Source organism: Lissotriton vulgaris, unplaced genomic scaffold, assembly GCF_964263255.1.
Source record: "Lissotriton vulgaris unplaced genomic scaffold, aLisVul1.2 SCAFFOLD_523, whole genome shotgun sequence".
NCBI lineage: Eukaryota > Metazoa > Chordata > Amphibia > Caudata > Salamandridae > Lissotriton > Lissotriton vulgaris.
In genome coordinates, this window is record NW_028244325.1 from 988,057 (window position 1) to 1,014,635 (window position 26,579).

At 45.3% G+C, this 26,579-nt stretch overlaps 1 protein-coding gene across 1 annotated transcript; it reads left to right on the forward strand.

Moving 5' to 3' along the window:
• The first annotated feature begins 3,308 nt into the window (after window positions 1-3,308).
• LOC147667607 (G1/S-specific cyclin-D1-like) lies at window positions 3,309-26,579 on the forward strand. The gene is made up of 5 exons (XM_086948791.1): window positions 3,309-3,761; window positions 5,015-5,230; window positions 6,409-6,568; window positions 14,898-15,046; window positions 22,303-26,579. Exons 1-5 carry the CDS (start codon window positions 3,564-3,566, stop codon window positions 22,453-22,455), a joined length of 876 nt encoding a protein of 291 aa, XP_086804917.1. The 5' UTR covers window positions 3,309-3,563; the 3' UTR covers window positions 22,456-26,579.

Genomic DNA, 26,579 nt, shown 5'->3' on the forward strand with positions numbered 1-26,579 from the left:
AGGCCGAGGTAGGGCACAGGCAAATACTCCAGAGACCAAACTTTCGTGACCGACACACATGGACAGAGAAAAAAAACGAAGACAGCGGACTTACATTTGAAAGCCTCCAAAATATATGTACACATATAACCACGTCAGTGCAAAAAATGCCACGGTCCGCACGTAGATGTAACTAATATGCAGTAAGTTCAGTGATGCCGGATCTAAAAGGAGAGGGGTCCACTGCGCCACAAATTTGGATTTGTATTACCCACTCACTGTGCTTGGGGCCTATTTCCTGCGCGTATTACGGTTCAAAACACCATTACTGCATTAATGGTGCCACCGACCTTTGGTCTTGCAGTGCATTGAGTGCCTTAAAAATTACAACTCAGAACTGAATAAACTGGAGCCTCAAAGGGGGCATGTTAATGACCCCATTGAAAGTAATTGTCAGCTATGAGTTATTGTGAAAAGCATGTGTTAAAGGCAAAAGGTTTTAAGGATGGATGGTTATTGCACTGTGCTAAAGACTATAGACAATAATTAGTTACATGGAATTTCAAATTACAAGAATAAGGAAGGGTTTTGATGTTGGTGATCCATCCGAATAAACAAACTCTGGGGATAGAAGATACGCACTACAATAATTAATGTTAGGTTATTGCCAACCGAATTTTTGTTTACATTTGAACTATTATAGCTGTATACACAATGATTGCTTTCTGGAAAGCTTATACTCAGTACTCTGGGTCGGAGTTGATTATGCTGACAATACAGAGTTGATTGTGCTGAGAAACCATTGAAAGGCGATAGGTATTTAAGGGCAAATTGTTGTTACTCCGTAGCAGCCATACTAGATATTTGAAACTAGGATTGCCTCTGTACAATGCCTATGCAAGACGGACACCCACTGCTATGTTTAGTTTTGTTATTGCAAGCAAATACTCTCTGTGCTCAGATGGCAGTGTGTTTTCTTTTTCTACTTGTATTCTTTTTATTTCTGTTCTAACTCGCGTGGATAGCGCACCCCTGTGGCAAGTAGAGAGATTACTTCAATATGTGTTCAATACTTTTTTGTGCAGCATTACGGAAGTGGTGGCTACAATGCACTATATAATATTGCTCTTTATTTCAAGATGCATGTAGGTAATGTAATAATATGGTTCAGCTCAAACAGACACAAATATGCACTTCAGTATCAAACAAAGCACCCAGCAACACTTTAAAGTGATGTAATTTATGGTGACGTAATTATAACGTCCCATGGCTCCGATCTAATATCTCAAGGCATAACCACGTTTAATTTACGAAAACACTGCCGTGCTTAATTACATTTACACTCAGCTCCTAGAGGCAATGTAGTCCATAGAAAGCGCTACTAAATCTAGAACACACCAATATACTGCCTCGCGCGCTCATTTATCCACATATACATACACTCTTGGTGTCTCTTCCAAATCGTGCACTCACTCCCTTACTCATAGAGTAAGCCACACGCTTAACCACTCACTAATTCTCACAATGACTCACATATTTGCTTGCTGAAAGGCGCTTCCGCATAATTTGCTACTTACGATGTGTAGCCCACTGGGGGGTTTGGTTTTTGAAAGAGCGGTTAATATGTGTTAGTTCTAAGCAAATTAAGAGTACAGTGCAAAGCAATACACACCATGATGCCTGAATTGAGGTGCATTATGGTGGCAACGAGCTCTCGACAGCTCAGAGAAAGCTAGGAAAAGTTGAGCATGCTGCACGCGCGGGACCCTCGTGCGTTTTCTCCTCCCTGGTGTAGTTTTGAGAGAGTCCCAGACTATCCCGGAGCGCTATGAATGAGTTCCAAGGCCAGTTCTGCCTTGATCCGCCTAGTAACAGGTCTGCTCCCTTATTGGCCTATGCAAATGTTTCCTCGAGTGGCCCCGCCCAGTGCTTGCCGTGGGCGACGGGGAAGGGAGAGACCTCCTTGAATAAGAGGCACATTTTCAGGGGGTGTTGGCGATCAGTGCTGAGTGCCACACACAAGCAGAGGAGACCCCGTGGGCAGGCCGCAGCGCCTCTCGTTCGGACAGCAGGCGGCCCCAGAGCCACACAGGCAACTTTATGAATGGAGGCTGCGAGTTTATTGTTTCAGTCAGTCTTTGCTCGCGTGTCCACCCAGGGCACTCTTCAACACTGAATGAAAACGTGCACCCTACCTTTCCAGTAAATTAGAAAGGTGTAATAGTCTGTCGCAATGATAAAAGATGTATACTGTTAGCGGGACACGTGCATCGCTTTTAGCCTCTTCTGAGGCGCACGTGTATGTGTGCCTGTGATGAACACCACATTGTCCATGCTACTCTACATATAAATGGGCTTAGTGTGGATATTAGCCATGTACATATATAGATATATGGTTGCAGATGTATATATAAATATACATGGGACCGAAGAGTTATGTCCCGAGGCTTTTGTCTGGTTTCAAGAGAAGGCGTGAACCCGGTGGGGAACTACCTTGATTCCAAACCGTTCATATCCTCTTATCCCCCCCCCGACCCCCACACATAAATCCCATCTTGTTTAAGTGTGCACACGCTTAGTCATTTTTTGACATCGCAATGGTGTAACAATCAACGCAAACTACAAAGTGCTATCTCGCTGCCAGCAGAAGAACCGGATAGAAAAGTTTGTATAGGCACGGGAGCTCCCTCCCCCACTAGGAGACACCGCTGAGAGAAGCTGGTTGTTGAGCATGCAGGCACATGGCAGCCAACACAGCAGACGGGCTGCTCGGCCGCATGCTTCGTGGCACGGGAAAACCACAGCTTTGCAAAACACTAGTAAAAGCTGCACACCGTTGCAGCAAACCGAGAATGTGCTGTTAGAAAAGCCCCCTCGCAGATTACAATATGTAGTTGTGGTTCACGGGGTGTTTTAGATGTTCTATTCCTGTTCCCCTCTGCTGGTTTAGCTCAGGAAACGGAAGTTACTGACCGTGTTGGTGTCAGCACTGCATTAGGTAGATAGATAGGCAGTTACTGAAACAAGAAACTTAACTCACTCGGCCAATAGGCTGTGAAATATCACTTTCATTTCATGGTTCAGACTTCAGAGCAGGATCTCCGTACCGACCGAGATTCATCTGTGCAACAAGTGTAATAATCCATTGCATAAAGTTTCTTCTGGACAATGTGTGCTCGCTCCACGAGGCGCACATGGGGTCTACTTGTACTGGTGCATGGCTTGCATTGATATGTGGGCCTGCGCACGGGCAGGAGGAGACGAGCCCAGCTCCCGCCCGCTCTCCCTCCTTTAAGAGACATTTGCATGAGCCTCCGAGCTTCTGTTGCAGTGGGAGGGCCCTGCCTGGGACGCCCCTCCGCCCCCTCCAGCCGGCGCCCGCTTTGATGTGAGCACTGGAGGGCCGTGTGGGCCTGCCGCAGGAGGAGACTTGAGCTGAGAGCTGGGCAGAGCCGGAGCCTCCAGAGAGCTCCAGCAGCGGAAGCAGCAGCAAGCACTGAACGGAGCTCTCTCACTCACAGGACAGCACGGGCACCCCGCACCCCCTCTCAAGAGCAGGCACCGCGCGCCGCGCCGGGGGAGACATGGAACATCAGCTGCTGTGCTGCGAGGTGGAAACCATCCGAAGGGCTTACCTGGATCAGCACCTCCTGAACGACAGGGTGCTGCACACCATGCTGAAGGCGGAGGAGAACTGCCCGCCGTCCGCTTCCTACTTTAAGTGCGTGCAGCGTGAAGTGCAACCCTACATGCGGAAGATCGTGGCCACCTGGATGCTGGAGGTTTGTGGAGCAAGGAGTGCACGTGCCACATGACTGCCACCCAGGTCGAATCACCCCTGCCCCCCACAACCCAGCAGAGTAACATGATAAACACACACTTATGCTAGGGGCGCACCGAACTTTCATACATGTGGGGCAACCCCTATGCGCCGCTCTGTAGAGCCTGGCCCCCTTTATGAAGAGTGCCGGTCAAACCTGCTTTGGAAGCCGGGACTACACCCAGTGCCCCGCAGTCTACCCCCCATTAACCGGGTCTGGAAATACTATGAATGTAGTTTTTAATGTAATACCATGTACACGTATGCAGCGCTCCCCGTGCCAGTATTACACGCCATCTTTGATGACTTCTTGTTTCCAAGCAAAAGTTTGCTCCCAATTCTGTAAAAGTGGATAAATGTTTTTTTTTTGGGGGGGGGCTGCATTGGGGTGTGAGGGTCCTCCCTATGTGGCCCTGGGTTAGAACAGCCTGTGCCCCACTTCAAGGGGACTTTCCCTTGTTGAAGGCTGTGTTCTCGGTCCTTACAAGCAGAACATGCTTGTTTGGACTAAACTTGCAAGGTCGCAAGTCCAAAGAAGTTCCAAATGAGGAGCTCCTTTGAGGATCCGACTCTCAGACCCGGCTCAGTTTGAGCCCCACACTCAGGGGTACATTTTGATGGGTCGGATGTGACTATTTCTGACTTCTAAATATTTTTTATTAATTTTTGAAACTTCGGCGAGCTCCTTCCTTGCAAATGTCGCATGCTTTCGGCAGGGACCGGGGGGGCACCCAAGGGCCTTTCAGATCGGGGGGACCCCTTGCTCTGACCCCTTCTTAAACTGCACAGCTCGGTAGAGCATCGCCAGTAGTACATTTTCATGTGATTTTGGGGTTCTGACATATTTTTTTTACATTTTTAAATATTTTTTGAAAAGATGACGTTGGAAAATGTGACTTGAGAAGAGCAGGATTAGACGCCACCTTTGTATAGAGTGCAGCGCACACTGCACCCAAACTGCATTGGAAGAAATAACCTTTAATAGTTTTTTCCCCTTATTTGCACTCTTGCATGTCAAACGATTCAGTTAGCCGTAGAAAGAAACCGTATAACTTTTTAGAACTTTTTCACATCCGCTTTCCCCTTTGAAATAATGCATTTATACGATTGCCCCACCATATTTTTCAACATTCATTCTCTTTTTTAATTTCTATACTCTTTACGTGTCAGTTCGTTAAGCAATGCATACATATAGTCTTTTTATTTTGTTTTCAGGTTTGTGAAGAGCAGAAATGTGAAGAGGAGGTGTTCCCATTAGCCATGAATTACTTGGACAGATTTTTGTCGGTGGAACCGCTGAAGAAAAACAGATTGCAGCTGCTGGGGGCTACCTGCATGTTCGTGGCCTCAAAAATGAAAGAAACCATTCCTCTAACGGCGGAAAAACTTTGCATTTATACTGATAACTCCATCGGACCCGACGAATTAGTGGTAATTCGCAGCTTGATTAACCATATACTGGAGAAATGTTTAAGTGTTAATGTGGCTTCATAAATCGAAGTTTGATAAATAACCGTTGGAAGCACCCCTCTCCAGCGCGTTGGTGGCACATGGAGTCTTATTATATGGCCATTTAATAATCAGGAACTACGCCGAATGCTGGGTTCTCCCGACAAGTCAAGAATGGTCCATTGTGTCTATAATTGGTGCCACCGTGTATCTTTGGGGTAATATTTGGTTCTGTGTCCCCCGATCCAAACGTCATTTTCTTCTAGAAATAGACCTGTGAAAGTGGAACCGCGCACGTGATGATTAACAAGCCCTTTTCCCCCTTCACATCCTGCTCCCTGGTTCTTCACAAAGCATTAAGTCATACAACGAGCCCCCTCCGCTGGAACAATACACCTCGTTGAAGCGAAGGCCGAGCGCTGGGCGATAAATAAGCTTATCCTCCCCTCTAGCGGTCGGACTGGTTATTGCAGAGCGGAAACTCACGATAAAAAAAAGTTTGTCCGTGCAGGTTCGCTCCCTTCTTAGCTATAAAAGGTGTCTGTATCCTTGCATGGAACTTTCCCGTCATCTTTCACTATAGTACCCATGTTTTCACCAGCTAATGAATGTGAGACCTTGCGGCTTGTGTTAAAATCATGGGAATCATGGGATTGAACTAAATTTCATGTCTTTGGTTCTGTTGTACATGTTTAAGTTCACACCTGGGTACAAGTCGTCTTTTAATCTGGTATTGGTTGTTATCATCTATATTAACTAGCGTTACTCTTGTAATGCTCATTTGCCCTTTCTATTTTCACCACGGTGTGTGGTGTGAAAGGCAAGTTGACAGAGGGGGCGTAATAACTTATGTGGCGTGGAAAGGCACATTCACTTTTTGTGCAACATTTTTATTGGCCTTACATCGTAATTTCTTGTCAGCCACGTACTGGTCCTGTACTCCACAATGCCGCGTAGCCCGTCTCCTCCTTTCCAGGCAAATCTGAATTCTTTCCTGTGCAGTACGCTTGACCACCCTACGTATTCTGTAAATGTAGTCGACTTTTAGTTAACTGTGGCAGAGGTGTATTTTCCAAATATGCTTTCTAGGTTGTAACAGGTTTGTTTTGCTACCAATGCCTCTGTTCGTGACTAACATGCCTCCTTTTTCTTTCACACAGCAAATGGAGCTGTTGACGCTGAACAAACTCAAGTGGGACTTGGCCTCTGTCACCCCTCACGATTTCATTGAACATTTCCTTTCCAAAATGCCCCTCGGCGAGGACACGAGGCAGATTATCCGCAAGCACGCTCAGACTTTTGTGGCACTCTGCGCGACAGGTATGGGCACGCAGCCAGGCATGGCGCTGATGGTGGTGATGTGTTCACTGTGGGCAATGGCGTCCCCCGTGCTCCCTCCCCAGGGCCCGCCCCCTTAGATCCACGTTGGTTAGGCTCACTGCGTGCCACGAGGCCCTCGTGGCGCGCTGGCCGAGCTGCCCACCGCCCTTCCTCAGATGGGACAGTCCGAGAATGTCCCTCTGTGGGTGCATGCCCGCCGGCAACACTGGGCCTGGATTCGCGGTGCCCCTCCTTTCAACTGCTCTGAGCTTGGCAGCCTTGGTGTGGGGACCCCGGATTTCCAGTCCAGAGGTAAGTTCGTGTAAAGAGCAGTCCTGCTATGACTGCTGCTCACACAGGTACAAGACAAAAAACTTGTTTTTACTGGAATGCTGTGACCTCAAGAGGCTACTTTGGTACTAATCAGAAACTGCAATGAATGCATGCTTCGGGGAGGGGGGAGGGGCGTTCCAGGAGCAGTGGTGAAGGCAGATAAGTGCACAACGGGCCTTATCCTTTCACCTCCATTTCGCCTCAGACAGTGGTTTCTTAAATCCAAAAGGACATTGACACCTCTGTGTTCCTCGAATGCATTTGGTTGGCACCTGCACGGCCTGTCGGCCTGGAAAATAATTTTCATTTCTGGATACAATTTTTTTCGTGAATGGTATGTGTAGCATGTTCTCTTCAGTCTTAGTGGTTTGAAACACTTCAAACTGGTGTTAAGCGCTATGCATTCGTTAATTGTAGTGGGGCAGACTCAGCGAAAATTGCGTTATTTACCTGCATTTTCGTAGTAACTGAAAGGAGTACACTAGTCCTGCTGTAGGCAGCAGACGTATGTGTCGAGGGATGCCAGGATACCAAAGTATTAAAGTTGCTGAACATGGGTGGGCGACTAGTCGAATTTTGAGAGAAACAAATGTTCTGGATTTATGAATTTGAATGCTACGAAAAGGTTTGTCATTAGATATACTTAATCGCCCCAGTCGGGTTTTGAGAAAAGTTGGAAATAGGCTAGAACCTAGCGGAGTGGGTACATACGTTTCTTTTCTTTTGCCTCCAAATGTCAGTTATATATACGCATTCTAGTGTGAAAATGTTGTATATTAAGAAATATTGCATTTTTCGACGTTTTCAAATGTTGGGCCGGGTCGCTGTTTGCCTTGTAAATAGTAGAAACAGACAAAACTATGGCATGGGCTTCTCTTTTATAATCATTGTGTCCATTTTAAGGTTTGTTAATAAATTGGCCTTTCTAGGGAACACAAGATAGCCTTCCAGTCCTTTCATCTTGAGAGCCTCGTCAGTGCCATGCCCCATCAACGTAGAAGTAGCCGGAAGTACATGTCGTTCTAGGTACCACATGGGCATTTTCTGCAGAGGTTCCTCCAGTATCACAGGCCACATGTTCTGGGTTTTTGTCTAGCTTGGAGGGAGCTGTGCACGTGCCGCTGTAACTGGAGAGCACCATTGTTGGGCATGCGCGCTACTGACCCCTGCTGGTGACAGGAGGAACTTGTGTGTGCATACCGCTCTATTTGCCCGAGACCTCCCTTGCCCTGTCGGCGGCTGGGTTTAAATGGATTGCGTGACAAAACTGTAATTTTGGATACGGTTTACCCAGAGTTTTATGACTCGCTTTGGTTCGCATCTGTTGAGCCTACACGGTTTCATGGCTTTACCGTACACGAGTGCACCTTTTAAGGCCTAGACTTGAAACATGGCGTCTATTAGACTATTTGGTCAGAAATTATTTATTTTATTTGGTCGTTATTTCTCTTATCTGTGAAGTGATAAGATCGGGGCATGAAGACCTAGCGACTGATTAGCGATAATGCAGAGGCGGCCAATGTTTTTGAACCTTTTTTAGGGATTACGAAACGCCACTGTTGACACGCTTTGTTTCCTAGTAAACTTGTTGGCAGCTCCTGCTTTTCCACCTCCGAGCTCGGGTCTCCTGGTTGTTTCTGCAGCCTGGCCCCGTCACTGCGCGCCGGGCTGGCACCGGGGAGTTTCACAGAGAGGTGCAAAGGTTGGGAGTCTGCTGCAGTGCCGCGCTTTGATCCGCCGCCAGTCTGCTTGTTGTCCTTTTCCACAGAATCCTACCCAGAGCCTCTGTTTAACACGGTGGGACACCCACTCCGAGGGGGGCAAACGAGTGTCAGAAGGGGCAGGACTGACTTTACGAACCACTCTGGGCGGAGTGACTTCCTCTTCTGCACCAGTGGTGTCATATTATGAATGTGGGGGTTACTCTCTGATGGTACCTCCCGAGGGCGCCCCCTAGCGTAGCTTTACCCCTAGAGCGGAGCAGTCGGTGATTACATGACTGGTCATTGGTACCAACTCAGCAGAGTGCACTTGAAAGTGGCAAAACTGGCACTAGGGTCGTACTGTCTGTAAAGATGAGCAGCATCCCCCTGTGGGAGAGCATTGCCCAGAGCCGCCTGGATAAACCCTAAATGGACACTATGTCATCCGCCCTGCAGCATGCAAGGCAGCCTGCTGTTTAGGAATGGAAACGGTGGCCACCTAGCCATTTTAAACATAAAGGCAGTAGCCACTATGCTTTCGGTTTGTCAGATGTCAGCAAGTCCCTTAGGTGAGTTCTTTAACTTCATGATTTGACCATAAATCAACAGATGTTAACAACTCCACAACTTACTAGCCAAGACCATGCGATAGGTATCTGCGCCTGACCATAAGATAGACATAATGGCAGATGTTTATGTTGGTTTACTGCAAGTATCTTGTTCGCATGGGACCCCCGGGAACGATCACTGGGTGCATGCCAATGATTGCACTGAGGGGGATGACGAGTTCTATTTGTAACTATTTGGTTGCCCTCACACTAGTCCAGCTGGAAGCATTGTACGCAAGCTTCAAATGGAGGTGAGTGTTGCTTGGCATGTGACTGGGTTAGTACCGCAAAGCAAAGGTGGTTGATTTAAGGATATGTAGCATATATATATATATATATATATATATATATATATATATATATATATATATATATATATATATATATATAAGACAGTAGATCTGTCTGGCACCACCTAGAGAAGTTTACTCCGTTGTAGAGGCTACCTCTTTAGGGGGGGAGAAGATAGTTTGGAGGCATGGCAGGAAATGGTTGCCAAGCTGACCAATCAATGTACAGCAAATATCCTATAGAGGATCCGAGTTCTCCAATCCATAACTTCGTAGGAGAGGACAATGTGAATCTAATATTATAATCTGTATGGTGCAAATCACCCAATTTACACAGTGAAAATGAACAATATAGATAGTTCTAGCTCTCTCTCTCTCTCTGTTTATATACATATGCGTGTATATATATATATATATATATATATCATTGTAAATCGCGATGGGAAAACGTAAAGTGCTTCATTCTGTCCAGTATGAAGGAGAGAAATAAAAATGATGCATATCCTATTTACATTCTCGCAGGACAGCATAGATTTATGGTGCAAATGTTACGTACATTCACCCACCCTTCACAGCAAGGAGGCTGAATGGTGCAATTTCTCCAATGTATACTAAGCCTATGGTGCAAATTCCCGCAGTTTGTGCAGTCTGAATCCGAGTGTGTCGTGCTAATCCGCAGAGTATCTGTATGGTACGATGTTAAAGGGGCGATATGTAGAAAAGGTAGTAGCTTGTACATAATAAAAAACGAGCGGACAGGTCAATCCAGCCATGTAGTGATGCAATAAAACTTGTCAAGTACCCATCTAATTTTTGGCTAGTAATGTAATATGCCTGTCACGAGCTATAATACCAGCAGGGAAATTGGCCCACCCCTCCCTTGTTTCAGTTACAAAAGATACTCTTGGTTGGGGGTAAGGGGGCAGTATGCTCTTCCTACCCCTGAGCCCTCGGGCCACTGCGCCTGCGACAATCAGAATGGCTGCGCCCCCGTGTGGACCTAATCACCAAATGCTCACAGCGTCTGGTGTCCTAATCAGATAGTTGACGTCGATTTGGGACTGGCCTTTCCCTAGTTAGACTCCTCCCCAGAGTAATCACCTGCTGGAGCGCATGGAAACGTTTCTAAAGACTGGGGACCCTGGAAGAACCCAAAGGGCCGATACCCGAAGCCCCGAATACTGAGCCATCCCTTCCAGAGAACGTCATCGAGCCTGCTTTAAAGGGGCCAGCCCCATTGGACGGCGCTCACCTGGCCTCCCCCAATGGAGAGTCTGCTGCGTAATAGCCATTAGTGGCAAGATAAATGTGCTCAGGGTAGGGCGAGCAGACGTCCCCGATTTGCCCAGACATTCCCGTTTTTGCACCACCTGTCCACACAGATTTCGTCAATTTTAGCTCATGTCCCGGTTTTTTTTTTTTTAGAGGATGTTGACTGAAAACAGTAAGAGGCTCTTTTTTGGGGCGTTCTAAAGCATTGTTAGTTAGCAACTTTTATAAGTTAGAAATGTAATTAACAGGTATGTTTTTGGTTGTAAGAATTACATTGTATTCACTTTCTTAGTGCATCTTCTGTGATCCTATGTTGATGACGTCTGTCAATCTGAGCCAATCCATGAAAACGTGTAGTCCTACTTGTTCTCATATGTCCCGGTTTTTGGTTTTTAAAATCTGGTCACCCTAGCTCAGAGGTCATAACCAACTGTCATACAACACTGTGGCCCCACAAAGTGGGGGTTGCGTTCTCAGCATACTTCTTTTTGCCGCGTATGCCACGGAGAGCTGTGTGCCCTCTTATAAATAGAATGCTCTCGGCGGCCATTGTGCTGCGGTAGGTTCGGGTAAATCCAGCAGTGCTGTTTGAAGTGGACACGCACTGCGTCCGTGGACGGGCCTCGAGATGGATGGGAGTGACTTCCAAGAGGGTGCTTGTTGTAACTTGGTCTTCTCCTGAGTATTGATACGGGCATTAAGTTGCTTTGTGCAACACCCCGGGTGGTGGGTGTCTTACCAGGTTCTCAGTGCACCTCTTCTCTTGATACTTCACACACGACCTGCCCAGAGGAAATAGTCACAAACAGAAGGTGCGGACGTTTTCTCTCATTGAGAAACGCTACCACCAACATTGCTGCATTATATGGATGGGAGTGCACAGGGCCTTTCTGCGGAACGAACGTACACCGAGGGTAAACTGGCCCTCGGCACACAAAGGAGTCTGAAAAACAGAGCAGCGCCCTTACATGATGTGGCGCTCATTATCAGAACACGTGAAGGCTACTTCTGGCCGCACCCTCTCTACCTCTCAGAAAGGCGTGTACCTGCCGCGCCACTCTACCATTACCGCATCTAGCTGCGCACCCTAAGGGCCTCGGGACAAACCATACCCCAGTCCGGGCCCGCTACACCCACAGGAGCAGTGTATCATCTCCGAGCTTTGATTTACTTCCATATAAAATGTTCATTTATCCTCCGGGTGGAGGCGTGCTACTTTGGATGCGCGGGCAGAGGTGACCGCGCCTTGCAGGACTCGGACAACCCCTTTTGTCTTCCCTTCAGGGTGGCAGGCATTCTCCTCTCGCTGCCGTGCCCCCCACCCCCCAACAATAGTCAAGTTGTTTATTCTTTTTGGATGAAGTCTTGGTGCGGCCACTGTCGCTACGGGCTCCATGGGAGCCCCCCACTCCAACCTCGGCCATTGTGGTCGTGTCAGGCTTAATTCATCTGACCCAAGAACCCTTGCGCCCGCGCGCTCGGCGAGCAGCGGGGTGAGGCGATGGGGGCTGACAGCAATGCCACATTCCTCTGTTGGCGAGTGAGGGCTTCCAGTTACTGGCGTCAACCCCCCTAATTCCAATGCGCAGATGAGGAGCATGTGCCCAGATTAGGGACCCCACACCCCGTCGTGTTTTGTTGTGGGCCCTTCCCCATTTCCTTTCTTGGCCAAGCATACCTGCTACTGTCACATTCTAACCATCACCCGTTACTAAAAGTCACCAAACCGTGTTGTGGCAGATGTAGATAAACAGAACATGAAAACATCCACACAACACCTGGAAAGAAGTCAGGACCCTAATTAAGCAAGAATGATTTTAAAAGCCACCGATCCAAGTGACTGTCCATTTTCATTTGGTGTCGTTTTTTCACCAATGTATATTTTTGTATTATATTTAGTGTATGTTCCTGAATTCATTTATTTTAGATGCATTTGTTTCTAGTTGTTGCCTTATGCGAGGTACCTGTGCATACCTATTAAATATAAGTATTTAACATTGGGTAGATGTTATTCGTGGATGGATTCTGTTTCATCCTACGAAAAGTGTATGAACCGTTGTTGATATATGTGAGTGGTGAGGCAGTGTGACCTGAGTTTAGAAATGAGACAGAGTAATTTCGGTGATGACATCAAGAAAAGAAAGGCACAATGACTTTCCATGGCTGGTATTTTCAGAGCAATTGCTATTGGTTCCCGAAAATTAACACAGGAATTGTGATACCTTTGAGCTAACGTCTCTGATTGCTCGATTGCCTAGTGCTGTCTTGCATTAACCCCCGCACTGCGCCCATTCCATGGGAAACATGTTCCCCATCCCCGCCGCCCTGGTATCCCAATAAAATTAGACAATAATGGTTGTAGTTGTTGTGGTCATTGTTGGCCGCCGTTTTATTAGGATTATACACAGACTGATTATCCAGTCATCCGTACAATGACCACTGGTCATGTTGGTCATAAATCATACATGTCGTCATCATATTGTGCAGATCATATTGTGGTACATTCAGTTCGTAAATGGCCCCCTGAAGCCAGTTCTTTGTTAGTCCTTGGTAGTCCTCTTTGTCGTGTTACTTCTGGGGCCACCATTTGGGTGGACACCCACGCCCTCTGTGTGTAGGAAGGAGTAACTTTCCCCCGGAGTTTTATGGCGGGCCCCTAAGCCCCCTCCCCCCCCCCTTTCGTGGGGGAGCGGCGGCCTCCGTGAAAACCAATGGTGTCCCTTCACCTGAAGTTGCAGCATACAGACAACCCAGATCTTTATCTGTGAGAGCATGCCTGATGAATGTACTGCACAAGCCACTTGTAAGGACTGTAGCACTTCGATCATGTGCTTGCCGGAGACCAAGATGACGGCAGACAGGAAAGCTACATCCTGTTAAGTGAAAGGTTGTCTTTCGAGACTGTCATGTGACGTAATCCACTTCTTGTGTGGCTTCACTTTTCAGTTGCCAAATAGTTAACTCCTGGCTTCAACTTATGAGCTCCCAGGAGTTGATTCCACGGCAGTGGGCCTGGCGCTTCTTGACCCTGTGTTGTAGCTGCTCCCTGATTGGCTATCTCGACCCATTACCGCCCAAATCTGACAGGTCCTCTGTCTTCTTGTTCCAGATAGTGACCATATTTCAATAGAAGTATACGACATTGTACATCATAGGACAGGTTACCCAACAGCATCAACCAATCAGTATTCATGTGAAAACGTATTTCTTTGCTGTTGATATTTGTCCGATTTTCTGCCTGTTTAGACTGCATGCAGGTAGGAAAATGGGGCAGTATGAGCTTATACCGTGGCCTCACAAGAGCCGCTTGCAAACTTGGGTTGCCTGGTCAGTAAGTGAAAATAAGTTGCAGGATGAATGTGTTATGGTTCCTGGTTCGTGGATAATTCAACAAACTGATCTGACAGTGCATTGCCTGTAGCTCTACAATTCACTTGACAAATGCCATGGGGTAAAAACACATTTGTGTTGTCCATAATGTTCTTTTCTGTGGGCACGCGTTTTGAAGAATCACCAGGCGCAATCGCCCGGGGGGTTAAAATGCGGATTATGCCCCCTTTCAAAAAAAGGAAACAGGGTTTTGCATGTTGTAGCTGGACCTATTTCAAAGTGAGGCGGGAGGGTAGCTTTGGGGAGACCTACAGCAGCGTGTCTCTGGACGGGGGCCCAGCCTCTTGCCAGCATGGTTTCAGTTCAGAATGTAACTCTCTGCCAACTCCTTGGGACCCTGCTCACTTAAATATGCCACAGTGCATCGCAGCCCTGTTGCCAAGGCTGGCAACAGCCTCGCCAGGCGCAAGGCATTTTGGAACGGGAGCCCTCATTTGCATATGTTTTGTACCGGACGGTGGGCGGTGTGATCACTTTCTATAACATCTCAGAGTGACAGTGTTGACAATAGATTGTTTGATCTAAAGGTAAATGACTAGGAATTTGATTAAAGGAAATACTCGGTCCAGCCCCGCTAAGTTTTTAGGAGTTTTGCGCCTGCTAACGCCAGCACGAATGATAAATGTGGGCTGTCTGTGGTGCGGCGGCCATGTTGGCTCCCTTATTGCGCGAGAATGGAATGACAGCTCCCGCGAGGCCACGTGTCTAAGTCCTCTTTCTTTTCTCCCCACAGACATCAAGTTCATTTCCAACCCTCCCTCCATGATCGCGGCAGGCAGCGTGGCAGCAGCCGTCCAAGGTCTTCACCTCGGCAACACCAATAGCTTCCTCTCCTACCAGTGCCTCACGCATTTCCTGTCCCAGGTCATCAAGTGCGACCCGGTAAGTCCTCAAGAGGGAGGGGGGGGGGGGTGAATGTGGGGAGGGCGCAGCCAGGGCCTGCCGTGAGTCCAGTCTACTCCGTGCATCACACGTTTTGGTGCTCAGAATTATTTGAGGAGAAATACTGGAAGAAAATAGTTCTGGGCGAATATTTTGAACTATTGTAACACATTTGCAGCCGTTGTGCCTAGTGTGTGTAGGTGAACAGTCTGTTTGAAGGCAAGAGACGTTTGCGTAAAATCGGCCTCTCCAGTGCAGGGGACACCTTTGGGGCCTTCAGGGGCCGCACCTGACAGCTGCTCAAACCCCTGTTCTGTTAAGTGTTGTGAATGATGTCTCTTTAAGGCCTTGCAATGATCTCATGTGGTTACTAATGTGACAGCCCTGCACAGTAGCCGGCACCGCGGCCTCTGGTTGAACAATAGCCCTCCCTGTGGGGCTCCCCTCGGGGCTCCCTCTTTCCCCCAGGGGCTTCGGGAGATGCGCATGGATGGCTTGTAAGCAATAAACCTTTCATCAGTCAATGGGCCAGGAAGGCAGCCGACAAGGAAGCCACCGAGTCAATGGACCGTGTCATAATAGTGTGAAGTTGGGGCAGAGTTTGGCTTTGTCTACTGAACAGAGCCGATGGGGAATAAAAACATTCTGCTATGTAGACCGGGTTAGTGCGAGGCCCCTTGGACAACTGGCCTGCCCTTTCCAGTACCTGCACAGATTGTGCGTATTCCTGCGCTTTTTGAGGTTTTGTAGTGTCGCTCACGCGCACTCTAGAATTTGCAGGACAATTAAGTACATCATTGTCAAGACAAAGTGGAAAGTGAATAAACCTGGCCTGGGGACTACGAGATCATAAAGAAACCTATCAAAAGGGAATTGTGTGCTAAATTTACAGCACAGCAGGATCTGCTGGTGTGCCTTGATTGGTATTTGAACGTGTGTGATGTAAACAGGGCCACTGGAATTATGCAGCACGGGAGGACCAAATTATGCGGTTTGGGCGACTAAATTATGCACCAAGAAAAGGCAAATAATGCGGGCCATTTTTTGATAGCATTACTACCTTATTTTGTCATTTTTATACATGATAAAAGCTGTCTGGGCAAATATTTCCCCTCTTTAGTACCAGTTTAACTACCAAATGCATAAATAAGCACCTGAAAGATGGCTAATTATTCTTTACCGAGGAGCCCTCCATTGTACGCAATCAGATCACCACTTCTAGTACATTTTGGTTCATTTGAGCTAGAAAGGTTGTTTTTGTTTAAATTTGCAGATTATTCCGAAGATAATATATCATTTGGCAAATACGGCAAATCAATAATTATGAGATAAAAGCAGCGTCCAGAGACTCGCATAATTAGAGTAGCCCTGGTTATAAACAAAGAGGGGCTGTACTGCTGGTGTGGTTCTTTACTTTGTGGGGTAGCTATTAAAAGACATTCACAACAGCAAGTCATGCTTCTGCAGTTAAATGCCCCATCATGGCATTCCCTTCCATCAAGAAGGGCCCACAGTCCAGGCAGGATCTTTGAATAGGATGTCGGGTTAATTCGAAGAAATCTGAATTCTTTCATGATTCATTAATGCGAAAGTGGTCACTGTCCGAATCCCCACAAGACGAAGACATGCCGAAAACACGAACTGACCATGATCAGTCTCATTTGAAGAGGGATGGGGTTTAAACATTTTAAGATCCCCTCCTCTGCAGACACGTCTTCTAAAGGCAGCTACCTCCAGACATTCATTCTATGGTGTGTTTGCAGCAGTATATTTTCATGTTAATATTCTCGGTCATGAGAGAATAATTTTGTGAACTACCAATATCCAGCAGGTCGGAGACTAGCCTTCATTTCTATAGAATACCACATTTACGAAGGCGCTGTGGTGATGAGGAGGCGCGCAGTTTCCTTGCATCATTCCAACAAATGGGTCGATCTAATAAAGCGGTGCCATCTCACCAAGGTATGTGGTCTTCCTCCATCTTAGCATTTAAACGCTGGTCGGTGGTGAGGAGTAAGGCCTGCAGGGTTGCTCCCTTCAGTTTGAGTGCTGTTTTACACACCCCAGAGCCCGGCGACTCTCGCATGCTCCTGTTGATGTGCAGCTGTGTCAGGCAGGCTCTCCCACCCACACAAACACTCCAAGTCACTTTCACCTTCCTGTCTCCGCCCCTTCACATTGTATGCAGACCTGAATTACAATCTTATCTGGGCTACTGTGTATACTGGGATGTATCTGAGCACATGACTGGGCTCCCAGGCTTGCTCTAGTGCTCAGAGGCTTAATGAAGCCAGGAAGGGCTTATGACCTCTGAACAAACTCTAGGCAGTGAAGCAGAAATGCCGGGGAAGCTATCCAAATAGCAGGAAGAATTCAATTTGTTCTCTGCCTCCGCCTCCCCATGTGCTGAGAAGCAGCAGCTCTGCTATGGCTGATGGTGGGGTGTCAGGTGCAGCATTATAGGTACTTCATTAGGAGCTGTACACACTTTAGTTAGCAACAATGTGACTTCCCACTGTATACTATTGATCCAAAAGATGTCAGAAACAAAGGAAATCTCATTTTTATGTCTTCTAAGCAGAGCAGCTGAGAAATGTGGAAAGCCATGAAGTGAAGGCTGTGCGGCGTAGTCTGCAGATTGGGATGACTTTCGCAACATCTCCTAAGCATCCATGGATGATCGAATGTTGCCCGTAGCTCAACGTTCCCCTAAAAAGTCTAAACCTTGCAACTTCTAGTGCTCCTGCCATAGGGAGCAAAGAGAAGGGATGGGACAAACCCACCTGCCCTAAACCTGATTCCTTTCTCACTGTGCTAAAAATTATTACTCATTTGTCGGTGCTAAGTACAGTGACAGTCAGCCATGGGGGTCCTCCATCATGGCACACAACCCCTTACCCCCCACATAGCAGTGCGATGTCTAATGGTAAAAATGTAGGAGCTGATTCAGGCTTCACAGTCATGGTTTTAAGCATGCCAAGAGGCATGATGTCCTCCTCCCCTCAGACATGCCCTACTCAGCACCTGGGTACCCTCACAGGGGGTTAGCTGCGCTCTACATATTCACAAGAGGCAGGGATGGTTGCCTACTGTTGTGTCTTGATGTTTCCGGTGGCATCCATAACATAACAAGAGGCAGGCATGGTTGACTACTGCTGTGTCTTGATGTTTCCAGTGGCATCCATAACTTAACAAGAGTCAGGCATGGTTGACTACTGCTGTGTCTTGATGTTTCCAGTGGCATCCATGACCTAACAAGAGGCAGGCATGGTTGACTACTGCTGTGTCTTGATGTTTCCAGTGGCATCCATAACTTAACAAGAGGCAGGCATGGTTGACTACTGCTGTGTCTTGATGTTTCCAGTGGCATCCATGACCTAACAAGAGGCAGGCATGGTTGACTACTGCTGTGTCTTGATGTTTCCAGTGGCATCCATAACTTAACAAGAGGCAGGCATGGTTGACTACTGCTGTGTCTTGATGTTTCCAGTGGCATCCATGACCTAACAAGAGGCAGGCATGGTTGACTACTGCTGTGTCTTGATGTTTCCAGTGGCATCCATAACTTAACAAGAGGCAGGCATGGTTGACTACTGCTGTGTCTTGATGTTTCCAGTGGCATCCATGACCTAACAAGAGGCAGGCATGGTTGACTACTGCTGTGTCTTGATGTTTCCAGTGGCATCCATAACCTAACAAGAGGCAGGCATGGTTGACTACTGCTGTGTCTTGATGTTTCCTGTGGCTTCCTGCTAGAGGCGTAGCCACATACGTCGGCGTTGTAGGAAAAGAGGACTGCACTGTGGCAATATTGTACACCCAAGGCACATGGCGGTGCCACCAAAGGGTGTAAAACATTTAGAGTGCAGTGGCACAATACAGAACTATTTGTGAGGCATTACCGTTCTTTACTTATCTTTTTTCCTGTCTCTTTGGCTAAAGCTGAGAGGACCAGCAGTGAGTGATTTCCCCAATGGTCACTAGTAACCACACGCACGTTTGCATTTCTTCACAGACATAATGCCGAGTCACTGGCTATGTAGGTAACAGACCAGCGCTTGTGTCTGGGGAGAAGCGGCTACTTTTTTTCAGGCTTTTCTATCCTGAGAAACTGGGTGAAATATTCTTTTGATTCTGTCTTTTAAGAAGAAAATAATTTGAGACTGCTGTAAAAACACACCGTCCAAGCTAAGAACACAGGTGGAGTGGAAAACACTGCTGTCATAATGGATCCCTGCTAACCAGACTGCAACTAAGGAGCCTTTTCCTTTAATTTTTATTAAAAAGGGAGCCTGATTATGTTTGAGTCTTCTTTATTGAGAAAAGGAAAAGTTAACATTTTTAGTGACAAAGCAGTTTGTCCAATCAAAGTTAGTGATCACTGAATTCAGTGATGATGGTAGGGAGGTTTCAGTTCAAACTCTCATCTTGTGGAGATTGTCCACTCTTAGCTGGACACGGTGATGTGTCCTCTGGCCTGCATATCCCATCTTACTAATTGCTGATATGCACAAATAAATTTACCTATTGTGACCAGGTTCAGTTTAACTGACAGGTTCCCAGGTGTCTTTTGTCTGAAATACAGCTGCCTGTTTGTTTGAGTGTGGATGTAGTTTACCAGAAGTGGCTGCATCTTTCAAATGAGCATATTGAATCTTTCGACTTGCCTTTGTATGGTGTACTGTATCAGGATGCTGCTGGCTTGTCCAAGAAAAAGTACTAACATGGGCCTGCACATTCTACACAGAGTTAAATGAGAGGTTTTCTAAACCCGAGGTAATGAAACCTTCCAGTTTCACGGGTTCAAGGATGCTACCACGTGGCTTTCTGGTATTCTGATGCACCATGTCTTTTCGCATTCATTATGACTATGGTGGGGTAACCTCAATTTTCAAGTGCTTGCTCCACATTGGCTCTATGACAGGCGAAGGCCCTCTCGACTCGTGGTGAGAAACTGCAGTGCGGTGCCCCCGCCTCGACTGCGCAGCCCTCGCCTCGACTGCGCAGCCCTCACCTTCACTGCGCAGCCCTCGCCTCGACTGCGCAGCCCTCGGCTCAACTGGGAATACCCAGACGCGACGGTGGAGGCTCTTTGTGAATCGGCCCTCGGTCTTTGGTACAACTGTATGTACTGCTGGGCCACTCTGGTGGGCGGAACACTGAATGTAGGATTCATGGTCCAACGAAATCTGGAGATGCGCATGTGACTACTCATCCTACCCTTTGACCCCAGGAAGAATAACCCAATGTGTGTCTGATATTGAAAATAGTAGAGTGCAGGTCATAGGGTGGGGAAGGCCATGAGGTGAGTCGCCTTTATAAGTCAGCTGCACCTGCTGGTAGTTCCCCTGTGAAGCAGGGATCAAGCACAGACTCTGAAAGGATGGGCTTTTATTTTTTGCCTCCCTCCTAATTCCAATAGGAGATGAGTTGTGAGGAGTTGTGTACCATTTTAATAACTTCATGTCTGGTGAAAGAGAATAGACAATTACGTTTCAACCGATTTGGGGGAAACAAGTTGGGCTTTCCGTTACGTCCCATAACGGTCCTTCTAGTTAAATCAAGCTACATATTCCATAAACAGTAGATAAAGGGTTCAAATAATTTCTTTTAATCCGGCATCCCAGTGTAAAAAAATTTTGGAACATGTTGAAAATGGTTGCAGCAGTAAAATGCGTTGGTGGGAGTTAGGCGCATATTAGCAAGGGCTGGCGATATGATTATCGACGCTTTAGCTTCCGTTTTCGGGCGATAAGCGGGGATAATTATATTGCGATATCATTAAGGACACACTAGCGCTTGTTTCCTTGATATAGAGCCCGTTTTTTCACAGCCTCGCCTCGCATTGCTACTGAGATGCAAAGAAGGCGCGGCTGTGAAAACAACACATGAAAATAGCGCAAAGGCAGCAACGCGATATTAACAAGGAGGTGCAGCGAAAAAAAAATTGCGGTACTTCGGCCTTAACGCTGGAATTTAATGCCTGTTAAATTCAAGACTAAGGCATACTAATAATGGAGGTTCATATTATCAAGCAAAGCGTTAAAATTATCGCCGCTTTAGCGTCAGAAAACGGCCACTAAAGCGGCGATAATAGGCTTGATAATATGCCCTTGAGAATTCCAATAGAAGCTCATGTTGACACCAAAACATGTGCTTCTATTGGAACTTTCAAGGGCATATTATCAAGCTCATTATCGCCACTTTAGCGGCAGTTTCCTGCTGCCAAAGCGGCGATAATTTTAACGCCGTTTCATGATAATATGCCCCGGTAGGTGGATTCTGCTGATACGACCATAGGGTCGTATCATCAATGTTATCGCTGTTTTCCATGGAACAGCACTGGAAAACCAGCGTTGTTCCATGGTAAACACCGATATCGCTGAAATAGTATCGCCATAGCGCTATGCATTGTAAATATAGCGTTATCATGGCGATAGTTTTCAGCGATAGCCGGCGATATTTCTATCGCTATGTGGGGCCAGTGATAATTATCACTGGACCTTGTTAATATGCCCCTAACAAGGGCCAGTGATACTTCTCGCTGGCCCCACATAGCGATAGAAATATCGCCGGCTATCGCTGAAAATTATCGCCATGATAACGCTATATTTACAATGCAACGCGCTAGGGTGTTCTTGATGATATTGCGCTATAATTATCGCCTGAAAACGGAGGCTAAAGCTGTGATAATTATATCGCGAGCCATTTCTAATATGCCCCTTAGTTCTTTTTTTGTTGCCATTGAGCTGTGGTTAAGACTAGAGTATGCTCTGCTAACATTTCTGAAACGTGAAATAAAGAGCAAAATATTTGTGACTTTGTTTCCACATATAATTGGAAATATATGTATTTGTAGGTAGTTGCAAAAACCAGTTTAGTAACTGGGCAGAGTTCACTATGATTTGGCTCAATACAGCATGTGAGGTCGTGCTCAGAGTGGCCATGAAAACCAGTCTGGTTGTCATTTGAAAATGTTTTAAGATACACACTGCATAGGCTCCCAAATGCTAACAATTTACGGTGTAGCTTCTGTTTTTTGTTGTTGTATACCCTATGTACTATGCCTATCTTATGCTTAGTAGTTTCTATACTCGACCAGATGTCACACTTTCTTTTATGTTTCCATTTTTCATTGTTCTTTGGTTCTTGGGCTTTCAAAAGATGTTGGACTGTTTTTTTATATTCTCTTTTTACAATGTTCATTGGTTACTAGTGTTTTTAAAGATGTCTTCTGATTTGTTCTCTTTCGACAGGATTGTTTACGGGCCTGCCAAGAGCAAATTGAATCGCTGCTAGAATCCAGTCTGCGTCAGGCACAGCAACACAACGTGTCAGAGCGCAAAAATGCTGATGAAGAGGAAGGCCTGTCCTGCACTCCCACTGATGTGCGAGACGTGAACATTTGAAGGGACTTGTGGAAGTCATTTGCTGGCCTACACAGTAGTGGAGCATGGGCGTAGGAGAGGCGCCGACTGATAAGCCCATATGCCTCGTCCTGCTCACTCAGAGAAAACCCTTTTTTCACCTGGGCAGTTGAAATTTTTTCAAAACCAGAAGGGAAATCATCACTCTGTCGTGTTTTTTTTCTTGCTCTTTCTCCTTTACACCTAAAAAGGAAAAAAAAGTACCCCGAAAAAATATAAACTGTCTGAAAAAACGTGAAAAAATAGTATTTGCTAGTCTCGGTTCAGGGACTTATGCTACAAAAATAAGCAAGGATTGTATGAGACCTTAATCAGCTAGTTTTTTTATATATTAAAAGTGTTCATGTCTGTATGTTGTAGACATTAACACATCAAGACTGTCTCCAGGGGAGCCATTATGTTTGATTCCTTACTTGTTTGCAACCATTTTTAAAGTAGAAGAGGGTTATTTTAGATAGGCAAAACATATTCTCTTATTTTTTTCTTTAAAAAAGCATAGCTTTATTGCTGTCTAGGCTTTCCTATATCCCGCTTGCTTATGCATTTAGTCACTTTATAATTCTTCTGTAAAGTTTTATTTTATTTCCTAGAATTTTTTAGCATCCTCTTCACGTTAGAAATGGTTAGTATTCCCACACGCTTGTGTATTCCAGCATACAGCATTAATATGTGATAATCTCTTTGTGCCTGTGGATTACCTGAGGACTGGGCTTGTCGGGGGAAGCCAGCTTAGCATTGCCGAGAGAAGGCTTCAAGTAATACCCACAAGATACTCTATTGTAAGAGATTCCGACATAGTGAACATAATATATTATATTTTTGTAATCTTCATATTTTTGTAGTTGCCTGTGTATAAAGGAAGAAAAAGCTGGCTTGACCCAACAAAATGAATGCCGAAACATGTCCAGGTGAAGTCCACAGTTTAGTTTTTTTTTTATATTCTAAAACCATTCCAGTTCAAAGCACTTTCAGTCCATTAGATAGAGAAAATGCGTCCTTTTTTATTATTATTGTGGGAAATTCTATGAATCGAATGGAATGGTTTAGATATATATATATATAAATGCTTGTGTGCAAAAGAAATTGCGAAGCACGTGCGTTTAACTATGGTGTTAGACGAAAGGTGATTTTCAGAAGGTTGCGTTCCAGCGATAAAAAAACATTTAATTCACATATTACCCGGGGGGTAATCCTATACTTTTCTGTTGAAAGGTGGGAGTTGAGAAATCCTAATGCGCCACCAGATATGTGTGCAAGCAGGGCCTTAGGGTGTTTTTAAGGCTATATCTCTAGTTGTTATTCAAGTGAAGCTTTTTTTAACACTAAAATATATAATTTATAGCTGAGGCTAAAATAAGAATATTTATTGAAGAGGATTTTTGCAAGGCCAGTATAATTTGTGTGAAGAAAAAGAAATTACAGCAAAAGATGCAAAATCCCTCAATGGGGCGTTTTTTTGTTTTTATATCACCTTTCTATCCCTGATGGTGCAGTTCTAACAGGGCTTCTTGAACGATACGAGTCTGGCACATGCCGGGTTGGCTCATATTCGGACAATTTCAAGAGGATTCAAAACTCCAAAAAGAGAAGAAAAACACCATAGTTAAACATGTAAAATTGGTGTACTTGAAAGAAGTTCATGTTCAACGGATTCCCCAAATTTTTTTTTATTTGTGTTTCGTAATTTAGCTACAACTAGAACATTTGCACATCTTGGCTATGTACTTTTTTTTATATTGTAGAAAGTAGTCAGAAGGCAGGTGGGTTTAGCTGTTGAGAAAGATGCTCGAGGAGAATGTGATGGGGAAATTGTATGTGAGAAACTGCCGTTTAAAGGTGTTGATTGTAAAATTACAAAAAAAGAGAATACGGAGTGGGTGCTCCGATTTTATTGAGCTGCTATGGTTAGATTCCCAGCATGGTTTGGAAAAAAAATTAACAATGCTTTCCTGTATCCTTGTCATTGTGTTTGCTGCTATTTTGTGGATCAGTTTTTTTGTGTTATACAATGTCATATACTGCCATGTTATAGGTTTTTAATTTTCTGTTAGAATATTATATAATTGACATCATTTTTTGTAGATTTTTTATGTGATCAATTTTTACTTAATGTGATTACTGCTCTATTCCAAAAAAGGCTCCTGTTTCACAATACCTCATACTTCAGTTAACCGTGTTTGGACCAGGTTTTTATGTTTTACACAGTGCCTCCTAGTTCTGCTGCAAACTGAAATGCAATTGGACGGAATTCTGAATGGGTCTCTATTTGCTAAGATTGTAGGTTGTATTAAAGGGAATGTAAACCAGGCAGATCACCTGCCCTCAAGTGCTGACCTTCTGTTCTCCATTACCAATCATATTTCTTTGAAAATTAAGCAGCAAAAAAAACATTATCAGTAATTGTAAGAATTTGGAGCCTTGATTGAACAAGAGATTTCCGAGAATGCTTAGCAAGCTGTGACATAGCAATCATTCTATAAGTTGTTACTGATTGGAGGACCACCCCCAGTTGAAACACAGGCGCCTCCTGTGCTGGTCATCAAACATTTAAATCTGTTAACAAGGGCGGATTCCAGCATTTATCGCAGCATATCAAAAGCCCTTGTACTTATTTGGAAACATCCAAATGACAGGCATGTCACGCAGGCTGAGCCAAGCAAAACCATTTTAAAAGGATAATTTCAGCACATTGGGCAAGTTCTACCTGATGAGATTTATATTCTCATTAATATTAAGTTAAAATGACTGCAGACATTTCAGAACTACTCAATCAAATGTCATTTTTGTTGTGTTCATAAAGCTGGATTTGTTTTGTCTTATCTGGGGGTTCCTTAACATAGTAGTTTAGAAGTTGTTAGTCACATTGATCTATGAAAGGTGCATTCCATATTGGGCACAGTACTTTAAATTCTATAGAATTAGGCCTGTCAGGTCACAGAGCAGCTCCATGGGCTATCTGCTCTTGACATATCCTGATATACCGTAGAATTAGAGTGCTACATGCTCCATAATACATTGTTTTCTGTTCCCCATGGTACAGATCATACTGGGTAATGGGAATGCACCTGTGTCGCACACCACAGTAAACAGGTGTGCGGAAATAGCTTCATTTGGATTTGTAAATAGATGTGTGACACCAATTGCTCTGGACGATGGTAACGATCTGAACTGTATGATAATAAGTTATTGCCGGACAGATGCGAAGCCATTTCCTTATTGCAGAGTAGTTATGATGTCATTTTCCTATTGCAGCACAGTTGTGATGTCATAACCTTATTACAGATCGGTTGTGATGGAACTACTAGCCTGTAACAAGGACATTATGTACAGGTTTTTATATAGTTATTGCAGTCACTCATGTATTATTGTAACTATCCTGTATGCCACATGGCCAACTATGAATTATCACATGGCATGATAGGATACATTCTGAAATTCAGTATGTTGTGTGTTCTGTTTTGATACACTAGATTTTTCTGTTAACTATAGCATAATGCTTATTTAAAGGCATGTAATGAAGCCAGCTAACAGAGTTGTATGCTGAAGAATAATCTAGCTCTTTCCTGTATGCTGCTAAACCAAAACAGAATTAGAATATATGTCAAAGGTGCACGCAGTAAAGGTCCTACACAGAAAATTCATGGATAAAAGACAAAGCGAAGCCACCAGCATTCACAGGACACAGGAGGACCGGATACTTTCTGTCCAATTTCAGGAACACTTCTTACTGCTTACCTCAAAAAACACTTCTGTTTGCGGCACCTCTGTCCCTGTGACTCCCTTTCACTGAGATTGTTGCGTACAAAGGGTCTGCACGCGTGGCATGGCTCACATGGTGGTGGATACCCCAAGAAGCTTCTAAATAATGTATGTACTGCCAAAGGCTGATTGTGGGTTCCCGTGCCAACCGAGAGGCTTTATGTGTCTACATTATTCGCAATGTATTAACAGTCTGTCGCAAAGGAGCAATTCAAAATATGTACCTGTTTTGTATTGTTACCATTGGTCTGAAATGCACATTGTCACACGCAGACCTGTAACAGACAAGTTTCCAGAAAAACAGTACAAAAAAACTAAAGTCTAGAAATAAAATTTGTGAAAACCCA

Bases quoted from the DNA above. Each gene is read 5' to 3' on its own strand.
- LOC147667607 (XM_086948791.1), top strand. From the start codon at position 3,564: ATGGAACATCAGCTGCTGTGCTGCGAGGTGGAAACCATCCGAAGGGCT. The intron at 3,762-5,014 runs GTTTGTGGAGCA...TTTTGTTTTCAG, and splicing joins TGGCCACCTGGATGCTGGAG to GTTTGTGAAGAGCAGAAATG. The intron at 15,047-22,302 runs GTAAGTCCTCAA...CTCTTTCGACAG, and splicing joins AGGTCATCAAGTGCGACCCG to GATTGTTTACGGGCCTGCCA.